The following is a 13,431-nucleotide window of genomic DNA, read 5'->3' as shown; positions in this document are numbered from 1 at the left end:
CGTCACTTCCTTTCACAAGGCCCTCACTCACAGACCACTCCACCAATCCCTGAATCTGAGGTGAACTGGAGAGAGTTTACTGGGAGAAAAGTGGAGATATTTTACAACTAAAGTTTACTGGGAGAACTTTCAAAATGATGTTACACTACATCACAAGAGCTGACACTCGTTGCAGATATTGGGCCTCATGCAGCAACCGTTCTTAGAAGGAAATGTCTTCTTAAACCCACTTAAGAGGTTTTTAAGAAGATTTTGGTATACTCCAATGTTTTCTTAGCTGTGATCTGTTCTCAGGTAAGAACAGAATCTACACACACTGAAGAGTACTCTTAGGCTGGCCTTTGAGTTCTTAAGTGTGACATGTTTGTGCAAAAATAATGAATTCTCGAAGTTTCTTCAATTCTACAGTTGTATAATATAGGATTTAAATTACAATAATATTTTTATCATATCTTTAGAGCAGAAAAGGTTCTCAAAAGTGTGGTCTGGGGAGCCCCAGGGGTCCTTGAGGGAGTTCCAGGGGGTCCACAGCAATCGAGGAACAGTTTAATCACTTTAACCCTATTTTATACTTTGTTTGAAAATAGCCGATCTACAAGCTCACAACGCGTCCCATTACTGGCCATTTTAGTCCCTGAGCCAGACAAGATTTCATTATCGAAAGAGTTGGCAAAACCAAACCTATATTAGATTGTTCATAGGGTCAATACGAGTAAATAAATATATGATAACCTCTCCACAGGAGTAGCTTTTTCATGGTTATCACACATTTTGTTATTTCCCCCATACGTACATGACAGGTGAAAAAATGACAACATTTAAAAAAGAGTTATCATAATGAAACTTCCTGAGTTGATTACTTACATGAAGACAATGATTTATCGTATTACAAGTTTTCTGAAATTGTATATTTAAATATGCAAATTAGGCATTTAGTCCACGAGCCTGAGCCCCAAAATTGAGCCAGATATTGAATATTCCATCGTTAAAAACCTTTGACTCCAACATCTTAACAAAATGAAATAAGTATGTTGACTCTGGCTTTGTCCAATGTTCTAATGTTGATTCAGGAAAGGTATGCAAATTTGGGCATATTTTCCTAATTTGCATATTTAAATATACGATTTCAGAAAACTTGTAATACGATAAATCATTGTCTTCATGTAAGTAATCAACTCAGGAAGTTTCATTATGATAACTCTTTTTAATTTTGTTTTATTTTTTCACCTGTCATGTACGTATGGGGAAAATAACAAAATGTGTGATAACCATGAAAAAGCTACTCCTGTGGAGAGGTTATCATATATTGATTTACTCGTATTGGCCCTATGAACAATTTAATATAGGTTTGGTTTTGCCCACTCTTTCGATAATCATTGCTCAATTTTGGGGCTCTGGCTCATGGACTATTTTGAGCTTGTAGATCGGCTATTTTTGAAACATTTTGATAAATCTTGAAAACATTTCCTCAGCAGAAAATATTTTCAGGTGGGGGTCTGCAGCCAAATGCATGTCAATGTGGGGGTCCTTGACATGAAAATGTTTGAGAACAACTGCTTTAGAGTTTTCAGCAGGTCTGAAATTACAATCTAACCCAAACGGACCCGGTTGAGTTGAAGCCCAAGCCCCATACCCACCCCATAACCCCCCACCCAACCCACCCTCATCGCCCCCCATACCCCCACCCCCATATCCCCGACATTCGCCACACCCCCATTTTCCCGTCCCCTTCCTACCTGAAAGCCCCCCTATACCCACCCGTCACACCCATCCCCATCCCCCCCACATAGCCCCCTACAACCCTCCTTGCACCACCATATCACCCACCACACCCCTATTCCCACCCCATTACATACCAAGCAGCTGCTACCTTAAAGACCCTCCATATCCACCCACCAGCTTTCAGTAATAAAATGTTTTATATTCTCTACTAATGCTACTCCTGAACATGAAATATGGATAACATTTTTAACAGCTAATTTCAGCAAATTTACATTGATGTCTAGTGGTGATCTAGTGGTGATTAATGTGAGAGAGATAATAAAATACATTCATTAATTAAATAAAATAATTTGCTGTTCACTTCAGAAGTACCTCCACAGAACGATTGATTTATTTATTTTTATGTTTGGAGTCATAATTCTGTGTGAATTCCTGTGATGTCTGTGAGCAGCAATCACACACAGGTGTGACTGCCGGCAGCGCCATGCAGTCATGCCTTATATGGGGATTGGTGGGGCGGCTCCCTATGGTAATTAGGATTAACTGGCACACCCCTTCAAGTTACAAGGATTGGGATTCATCATCATAAGAACATAGTTACGAACAATTCTGCCTTTTAAGAACGTTTCATGAATCTGACTCGACTTCTCTTAGGAATTCACTTGTAAGAGGAAACATTAGGAAAGTATTGCTGCATGAGGACCATTAATTATTGTCTGTGTACACACAGAGGGTTAAATTATAATTCATTCCTCCAAGAAATTGTATTGAGTGTTCTATCATTGCTGTCGGCAGAAATCTCATAATGGTGTGTTTTGAGCTTGTACATCTGCTATTTTTTTTAAATAAATGAAAAGCATTAACAAGAGCTTGTGACTAAAGAATAACTACATTGGATCCACTGGAACTCAAGTCCTTTTTTCCATTTTCTAAAAAGTAACACTGACAGCAACAATGTGATAAACATGCAATGTATAGAATATCAGATATTACATTATATACATACATTATATATGTATAGACATTATATATATATACATTATATATGTATAGACATTATATATATATATATATATATATATATATATACATTATATATGTATAGACATTATATATATATATATATATACATTATATATATATACATTATTTATGTATAGACATTATATATATATATATATATATATATATATATATATATATATATATATATATATATATATATATATATATATATATATATACATTATATATATATATATATATATATATATATATATATATATATATATACATTATATATATATATATATATATATATATATATACATTATATATGTATAGACATTATATATATATATATACATTATATATATATAGATATTATATATATATATACATTATATATGTATAGACATTATATATATATACATTATATATGTATAGACATTATATATATATATATATATACATTATATATGTATATATATATACATTATATATGTATAGATATTATATATATATATACATTATATATATATAGACATTATATATATATATACATTATATATGTATAGACATTATATATATACATTATATATGTATAGACATTATATATATATATATACATTATATATGTATAGACATTATATATATATACATTATATATGTATAGAATATCAGCTGATCTTACATTGAGTCTGTTTGGGCTTCAGGAGTTGTGGATCCTCTGCTCCCTCTCTGGACTCACTGACATCCATCTGTTGGTCTTTAAGGACAAACAGGATGCAAGTCAGAGACACCTCACATGAAGACACACTGTGTGTGTGTGTGTGTGTGTGTGTGTGTGTGTGTGTGTGTGTGTGTGTGTGTGTGTGTGTGTGTGTGTGTGTGTGTGAGCTAATACACCAGATGTTGTTGTTGTTGATGAGGACAGTAGAGAAGTGACATGTAGTACATTTGATCACAGCCTAGAAGAGGCATTCCTTACCAAGGTGCTAAAGTACCAACGTCTTAAGGATGCTATCGTGCAGCTTGGTTACAAATGTAAGCTGCTTGTGTTCATATTTGGAGGCCTGGGTAATGTCCATAAATCAGTTGTGAGAGGCCTGCAGAACGCAGGAATGACCAAGCCAAAGGCTTGGGCAAAATTCAATGTCTGTGATAATTGTCAGTCGCCATATTATGGAGAAGGCGATGCTTCCTGTACCCGTGATCTGTATTCTGACATACTTGTCATTGAGTTTTTTCCAAGTTTGCGCATCTACTATTGTTTGTGTTCAAGAATGTATTGTTAAAATGTGAACGCAAATAAAGATGTTAAATGTGTGTGTGTGTGTGTGCGTGTGCGTGTGCGTGTGCGTGTGCGTGCGTGCGTGTGTGTGGTGTAATAAATGGAACATTATTTTGTTCCATATTTAAATGTAACATTTCTCTGATGGGACACAGTGATGTGAATACCATCTATGAATATCTACATACAGTGATATCTACATGAGGAGAGAGAACACAGATGAAGAGAGACAATGAATTGAACTAAACAGAGCTGTACTCATTATACAAATAGCAGTGTTTATTTAACACTGTTACTGAACAAACACTCTATAGCAATGATTACTATCTGAATATAGAGCTATTTAACACTGTTACTGAACAAACACTCTATAGCAATGATTACTATCTGAATATAGAGCTATTTAACACTGTTACTGAACAAACACTCTATAGCAATGATTACTATCTGAATATAGAGCTATTTAACACTGTTACTGAACAAACACTCTATAGCAATGATTACTATCTGAATATAGAGCTATTTAACACTGTTACTGAACAAACACTCTATAGCAATGATTACTATCTGAATATAGAGCTATTTAACACGTATTTTTAACCAAAAAAACACTTCACACTGTCACAGAACTGAATTCAGGTGTTGTAGCTCTACTTGTCCAATAGATGGCGGTCTTTAACCTCAAATAATGAGTTTTAGTCTCAGTACTGGGAGGGTGGCTCTTTACTCTATGCTGTGTTTCCTGTAAATAGTTTTCTGCAACACACACACACACACACACACACACACACACACACACACACACACACACACACACACACACACACACACACACACACACACACACACACACACACACACACACACACACACAGAGGTGCTACAGTATAGTAAATAGAACATACAAATCAGCTGTTCAGCTCTGGTACGCTTCTTTACAGGTTCTCTACTACTCTAATAAACTGTTAGGCCTGTAGCAGAGACCCTCAGATTTTGATCTTCATCGAATTTGCTGAGGTATGAACCAGGTGTCTACCCTACATCACCAAAGAGTCAGAATGTAATTTACATAAAGAAATACTGAAACATAGTCCTTTAAACATACCTTTAGTTTAGGCGGAAATTGTACTTTTGTAGTGAGGACTGCTCTACTTTCCCTCATTTAGAAAACAAACATACATTTATGTCAAATAAGCTGTTACTGCATAGTCTAAGATGCTATTAAACAATAACCAGTGGTTGTGTGGAGATATCTAGTACAGTTTTATTGCAAATGAGATTTCTTTAGACATACCCCTAATCACAGTATTCCATTTGTGTAATGCTTCCCTGTATTGAGGCCTGCAATTCTCAACAAAATTAATTAATCTATGCACCTTTGGTTTGGATGTGTATACAAAAAAAGTTCTTACTACTGAAATCATTAATTCATATTTCCATTAATTAATGACATGGCTTCATGTTGCCCCTGCCACAAACAGCAATCATGTGTGAGTGTGATTGAATATGGTGCTGTACCTTGCTCATACATAATTGCCTCAACATTGCCCCAAAATCACAACAATAGATATTCAGGGAGGGTTAAACAATGCCAACTGAGAAGGAATTTGACTTTTAATTTGATTTGGACTTTTATTTGGTATATATTATATATATTTGGTATATATTATTAGGATATATAAAGTACAAAAAGTAAAGTGTTATTCCAATAGAAACATAGAAATAATAGACAAAACATTAAAATATCTTAATTCCTTCATTATCTATCCTAGACAAGTACGCTTTGTGTCTTTTGTGTCCATGTTGGGCCTGGGAATCCATTGGACTTGTCGAAATTGCAGAGATACAATTAGATAATTGTGAAATCCAATATTTTGTTTGTGACTCTATTAAAACACTCTGAAATGGTCACCCGTTTAACTAATTATATAATAAATGTCCAACTACTTATATTTATTTTTTACTGGAACAAGGCATCAAGATATCCTCAAAACACAACAAAACTAATTGTCACAATTTGCAGTAATTCAGAAGGTGGTGGCAGAGAATATTGTCAGTTGATAGATAGTATTGTTTTCAATATTGAAAGGTTTTGGATAGCTCTGTGGATCAAATTTAGCCCAAACTAAATTCATCTTTGACTATACACCCCACCCCCAAAAAATGTCTTGCATTATGAACCAATCTCTCTGCACCCCTCCCCTTACCCACCCAACTTCATAACTCTTACCCTACATACACGAGAATATATTTTTTTCTTGTGGACAAGCGCAGTGTCATCTTGTAGACACAAGATTTTGAAAAACATTAAATAGATGTTTTAACACATTAGGAAGGCAATCAGTGTGAGTGTGCAAAGAGGAGTGGGGGTGGTTATGGAGGTTAGTGTAGAGCTGTCAGAACCGAGTATCTGCTGGGTGCCTAGACAGAGGGGAGTATGGGGGATGGGTCTGGTCTAGAGTTTAGTGGGCCTAGGGTTCCCCTCAGGTGGGTAGAGGGGAGTATGGGGGTCACTAGATTGCTCCCATGGCACTTGGAGCGCAGAAGAGCAAAGTTAGGAGCCAAGGAGACCCTGAGCTTCTCCTCTCCCCCATGTCCGACGTGCAAAACCTCCAACAGAAATTATACGCCATTTCAACAAAGACAGTTTAGCAAACGATACATGAAAGATAAACTTGTATCTTTGCCAGATCTCACTCCAAGTGGCTTAGGGAGCCTGCGCTCTCCTCGTTCTCAGCTCCTCCAAAAGCAAATTAGCATTTGGGATGCAAACGATTTCTAAGTCACGGCACGCTGGAGGACGGCGTAAGGAGGAGGCAGAAATTAAGGTATTGGAATTTAGCTAATGCGTGAGGCTGAGAGGAGCGTCCCTATGTCGCCTGGCTCACTGGATAGTCCCACTGGTCCCAAGTGGACCTCCACGCTGGCTCCAGAGATAGGCATTCCCGAGATAGGCTCTCTTGAGTTAGCATAGGTAGTGAGGACAGTCCCCAGTGGTGGTGGTTGTAAGACCTCCACATGTTGCAAGACTGTGTCATATACATATGTATGTATGCTGGCCCAAAATGGACCTCCTGGCGGGTCTGGCTGGCTCCTATGCCCGAGATAGGCGCTTGTGAGTGGGCATAGGCGTTCGTGAAGAGGGTCAGCCCCCCCATAGTGGTGGTTGTAAGACCTCCACGTGGTGGTGCATGACTGTGTGTCAGGCAGACAAGGGTGTATGTCGGACTGGCTCAGAAATGTACAGATACCCTGTATACACTTATACTGTATGTTGGTTTGTTTATTGTTGAGTGATAAAACAATGTTGCACATCAAGCTAACCATCTGGGGACCCAAAATCATTTGGGGGACCCCCAGTTTGGGAACCAGACACCTTTACAAACAAATTGGTGAAGACATTTCTCGGTAAGGAATTTCTTCCAAGATTTGTATAATATTCCCAGTCTATCACATTGGCAGCCATGTTTTTACAACTGTCACAGTACCACCCAGTAATAATTAATTTATTCCTTTTTGGTATCAAAATTAATCTTGAAAGCTTCAACAGAATGTGAATTACATGTATAGGTGATGAATTCACCAATCCTGGGCATTATGGCATGTAGAAAAGGGAGAAATGTCAAATGACATTGTTAAATATGCTTAAAACCAATTGCTTTAATATATAATTGTACTTATAATCACTTGACTATAATGTATATATGCTAATTGGATTCCTAGATCACCAAAACATGGGGTTAGGCACCAAAATGACTTGTGTAGGGCAAATAATGAAGGAGTAATGGTCTTTTAAGGAACTGGTGGTGGCCATCTTAGAAATTTGACATTTCTAATGATCAGATTTTAGTAAACTTTTGATATGTTATTAAGTACACCTGATACTACAATAAACCATTGAGAAACCTTTTGTTCTACATATTTTTTGGGTCAAACCATATTTGCACCCGCCTATAATGTTTTATTTCAAGAGAAGGGGTATGTCTAAAGAAGTCTAATTTGCAATAAAACTGTACTAGATCTCTCCACACTACCACTGGTTATTGTTTAATAGCATCTTAGGCTATGCAGTAACAGCTTATTTGACATAATTGTATGCATTTTTGGTCACCTTTGCCCTATTCGAATTTGCCTTTTTCAGAGATTGGGGTAGTTCTAAAGAATAGCAACAAAAAAAACGAATTTTGCCCCAAAATAAAATTTCACAACAATCCATTTCATTAATGGGAGACCCTAAAGATAAGAAAAAACATGGTTGTGTTTTGTTCTAACTCGGGTAGGGGTATCTCAAAAACGAAGGGCTTTTTTGAGGACTTGCTACAGGACTACAGTATGTAGGGTTCATGTGGTTAAGACAGGGCCTACAGCTCTAACAGAATGATTATGAACAGTTTGTACATACAGTGCAGTGCATTGTGAAAGAGTGAATCATGTCATATACTCATACAGTCATATCATACACTTCTATTATAAACATTATTTCATGGTACGATTCTTACCTGGTGAATTCAGTTCAACTGATCAACTCAGAGGAGTCTCTACATTCTGACAGAGAGAGAGAGAGAGAGAGAGAGAGAGAGAGAGAGAGAGAGAGAGAGAGAGAGAGAGAGAGAGAGACAGACAGACAGACAGACAGACAGACAGACAGACAGACAGAGAAATGTTCAAAAACCTGTTGCAGTGAATTATGTGATGAACATTTGTTTCAAAACATTACATTGCAATAATAATAGAAGACATTAACTAATGAAAAAGTATTAAAAACAAAAACAACAAAGACTCAGTTGTCAAAGAAAGATAGAAGATAGAAAACCCTCCAAAGTGATGGAGGAGTGACATCATTATGCCCCCCGCCCCCATCACAGTGACAGAGTTAGTGTATCTGTGTCCAGTGTTGTCATGTCTGTCATTGGGACATTGGGCTTGTTAGCGGTGCCAGCCACTCTACATTTGACCCTGTCTGTGTGTCCGTCCGTCCGTCCGTATGTTTGCGGACGGCAAAGATGCAACACATGCGGCACTTCAACAAATGCACACGCACACACACACACACACAAACACACACACACACACACACACACACACACGGTCCTGCAAGGCGCACCGTTGCAACACATGCGCCACTTAAAGACATGCACACACACACAAGCCAGCACTGCACGCGTGCGCACACAAACACACACACACACACACGCGTAACATGCAGACCTGTGAGGCACTCCGTTGCAACACATATGCCACTTAAAGACATGCACACACACACAAGCCAGCACTGCACGCGTGCGCACACAAACACACACACACACACACACACGTAACATGCAGACCTGTGAGGCGCTCCGTTGCAACACATGTGCCACTTAAAGACATGCACACACACAAGCCAGCACTGCACACGTGCAAGCCATGACTGCACACGTGCACATGCATACACAAATGCACACACACACACGTAAAATGCAGACCTGCGAGGCGCACCGTTGCAACACATGCGCCACTTAAAGACATGCACACACACAAACCAGGACTGCACACTTGCGTGCATACACACACACACCCGCACCCACCCAACCACCCACACACCCACACACACACACACACACACACACGTAACATGCAGACCTGCGAGGTGCACCGCAGCTCCGATTCGCACCAAACTTGGGTCTGCCATCACAGTCACACCAGGGCCACGTGTGGCACCCAGGGGGCCCGCCAGCACTGCACACGTGCACGTGCACAAACACACACACACACACACCAATTAAATAACCTCAGCAAAGGCACCGCTTCATTCACACACACAGGGTGTGATTTTTTTCTGTTCTGGTACAAATCTGGTACAGGGGCCCTGTACCAGATTTGTGTCGTAATTTTTTTTTTTTTAAATCTTCCAAATATTTCACATTTTATTTCAAGATTTTAAAAAAAGAAATAGCATATCTACAAGCTCACCACACGTAAGCGTGTAGATATAGGTTTAAATGCTCCCGTGGCCTGTAGTCGCTTCTTTTGGGCTTGTTCTCATAAAGATTATGATGAAAAATGTTGACAATGTTGTTAACAAATAAAATCATCAAGATCGTGCACTTGGTGACAAGTTTTAGATTTTTGGCATGGTGTTAGGTAAGGGCTCAAGGTTTTCAAAAAACATCGCAAGCAAGTTGGGATCGCCCCCTAGTGGCCTGTTTGCAATAGACCCCTTAACAGACGACGTCATACTGGCTGCGTGCAGCCAGTATGCGCGCAACGAAACCCATTATATCAGGTCTCGTTAGGACGCGTCTCACTAGCCAACACACACAAGAGGGGGTTGGGGTGTGCTGAAACCAGTGCACCCAGAAACAGGTTGGGAATTGATTGCGTGAAACAATCACCTGTGCGTCCAGGCTCAATGTTAGTAAACAAATAATTGGTCTATGATTCCAGTATTAGATATATATGGTCAATATAAGGTTGAAAATCCAAATAATTGATAGAAAATATTTTTCAATGGATTCTGTTACTATTGGGCATAAATTATACTGAAAATCTAGGAAAATCTATGTTGTGGAAAGGCATTGTGGAAAGACACTTCCCAGAGCTTGCAGTAAAAGAAAAATGTATTGAAATATGTATTTGTACAGGGCAAGGTTCCAGCCAGAAAATGAGACATGAGACTCCACTATAGCCAACAAACATGGACCACCCGACCGTGATCACGTCATGGACCACTAGTTGCGAAACAGTTCACTCAATGACCTGATGACCTAAGATGACACGTCAATGTTGTTGACAGCAGTTACTGGAACTTCTACAGAAAAGGAACTGAATCTCAATAAGAGGAAGTGTTGCCTGGTTGAGTCATCATTATTAGGAAATGTGTCCATATAATAATTAACTGTAATTAAGCAGCTTCCAACAACAACTCAAAAAGACGTTGTGATCATCATCCATCCACAATGCACCGCTGGTTTAATTCATGTGCCTACAGACGTCTTGTCATCTATCCAGCTGTAGCCTATTAAAGCTCGTTAAGACTCGTCCTAAAGTTTAACAAAGTCTGTTGCTCAGTCACAAAACTGAGCAACAGAGAGTAGTGTAACATAGGTCCCAGAGGTTAAAACAAGCCAAAACAGTGACATATGGTAATATTTTGCATTTGATATCATTGAAAGGCAAGATACTAGAATAGAGCAGGGGTCTTCAACATTTTCAGGCCAAGGACCCCCTAGCCGAGAGAGAGATGAAGCAGGGACCCCCTCTATATTGTACAAAATTGTGCTGCAGATTGAACTATTTTTTTTTTAACTTGATCTGCTCTTTTCCCCCCTCACCTACATACCTCTTTGCCAGAAATAGCAGATCTACAAGCTCATGAGCTTGTAGATCTGCTATTTTTGGCCTAAGTCCTCCTCAAAAATGGGATGCTAGTGGTTAATAAAAATAAATAAATCATATCACTCAAAGATTTGGCGGCCCCCCTGTAGTAACTCTGAGGACCCCCTAGGGGTCCCGGATCCCCTGTTGAAGACCCCATGACTAGTGACATAAGGTAAATCTCTCACCTAAAACAATTAAATGCAGACATACATGCTGTGTGTCTGAATGGGAAAACCTTATTTATTTATTTCTGCTTTTAGTCAAAATAAGAAAATCATTTTGCATTAAGATAAGATTTTTTGTTAAAAAGGATTATTACCATTTAAAAAAATAATCATTTCAATAACTGATCTCAATATGGATCCATAATCTATCATAATCATGCAGCTCTATAACAGTGACAGCCATGACAGCAATGGTACAAATAAAACAAATTAAATAGACTACAGTAGTATTCTTTTACAAATTCTTCTTCTTTTTGTAATGACTTTAGGCCTTTGGTTGTATAGTTAGGGCATCAATATTATAGCCATATCATGATTTTAGACTGGATATCGTCTGTGATTGTGGATATTGTACTATTATGATATGGCATAAGTGTTATTTTCCTGGTTTAATCTTATTGGTACTCTATATTGGCAAATACACAAAATGAAGTACTTGTACCTGAACAAATTCTAGTTAGTTGTTTAGTTCTTAGATAGTAAATTGGTAAAACCGGTATCGGCAGGTCAGACTTTTAAAAAAGCGGTAATCGGTATCGGCCAAGGATTTTTCAATCGGTGCATCTCTATCATGACACACCAGTAGTGAAATTGTCTCTAAACTTTACACAGATATAATGCATGCATTGTGACATTCAATAAACTACCTTTTCATGATTTAAACTTTCATATTTTCTTTTTTATACTTTGATCAAAACTGAGATTTTGCCCAGTAGAGGGCCTTACTGTACATGTGTCAAACCTACAGCCAAGCCATTCTGCACAGACGCCACTGATGCACACATACGCACGTGCACAGAATGCACACATACACACGTGCACAGAATGCACACATACACACATACAGGACTCATGCTCAAGCATGTCACTGCTGTGTTCACTACAAACAAGACAACCTACCAGCAACAAGGATCCATATGTTGTTATATATCCAATCCACTTTATTTATAGAGCACATTTAAAACAACAGTGTTGAACCAAAGTGCTGTAACACTCAGTAACACAATACTAAAATAAACAAGAGCAGAAACAACACACAATAAACAGGACAACATTTGACACAATGCCTGTAGAGGAAACAGCAGCTTCTCAATCTGAATGTTCAAACTCCAAGGAGAACAATCACAGGCAGGTTTGAGACGCTCTAACATGGGGTGGAAGCTCCTTCCACAGTGTGACGCTATGAAGGAAAATGATCTATCTCCCCGGGACTTCAGCTTTGTTGCTGGGACCTTAAGGAGTGACTGGTCAGTCAGTAGACCTTAAGGAGTGACTGGTCAGTCAGTAGACCTTAAGGAGTGACTGGTCAGTCAGTAGACCTTAAGGAGTGACTGGTCAGTCAGTAGACCTTAAGGAGTGACTGGTCAGTCAGTAGACCTTAAGGAGTGACTGGTCAGTCAGTAGACCTTAAGGAGTGACTGGTCAGTCAGTAGACCTTAAGGAGTGACTGGTCAGTTAGACCTCAAGACCCTCGTAGCGTTATTGGGAGGTAGAAGCTCTGAGCCCATTTAAAGACTTAAAGACAAACATTAAAGTGTTAAACTGAATCCTGTAACAGACAGGGAGCCAGTGTAGGGAGGCAAGAAACACATATATAAACTAGAAAATGTGCTCCTCGGAGCACAAGTCTCCGCCAGCAGAACCATGCTATCAACTGTCATCAACTGTGATATCAGTTTGTACTGGAATGTACTGTTCTTGATTAATCCTGTCTAAGCTATTTATATCAGACAGAGTAAATTGGCAGGCAGGCAGGCAGGCAGGCAGACAGACAGACAGACAGACAGACAGACAGACAGACAGACAGACAGTACATAGCCAGGCACGCAGGCA

At 38.7% G+C, this 13,431-nt stretch overlaps 1 protein-coding gene across 1 annotated transcript in view; it reads right to left on the bottom strand.

Annotated features, from left to right (window-relative positions):
• LOC311045024 (uncharacterized protein) overlaps positions 1-13,431 on the bottom strand; it is a 120,244-nt gene that overhangs the window by 106,202 nt on the left and 611 nt on the right. The window contains exons 2-3 of the mRNA XM_084056835.1: positions 8,515-8,560; positions 3,416-3,490 (exon numbers count right to left, since the gene is read on the bottom strand). Coding sequence (XP_083912961.1) covers positions 3,416-3,482 — 67 coding nt within the window. The 5' untranslated portion in view covers positions 3,483-3,490; positions 8,515-8,560. The remainder of the gene's footprint in view (positions 1-3,415; positions 3,491-8,514; positions 8,561-13,431) is intronic.

The sequence above is a fragment of the Gymnoscopelus microlampas genome (genome assembly GCF_963454915.1).
Source record: "Gymnoscopelus microlampas genome assembly, chromosome: 1".
In the NCBI taxonomy this organism is placed as follows: Eukaryota; Metazoa; Chordata; class Actinopteri; order Myctophiformes; family Myctophidae; genus Gymnoscopelus; species Gymnoscopelus microlampas.
Note: the sequence above shows the minus strand (reverse complement) of the source record. Positions and strands in the feature narration are given on the sequence as shown.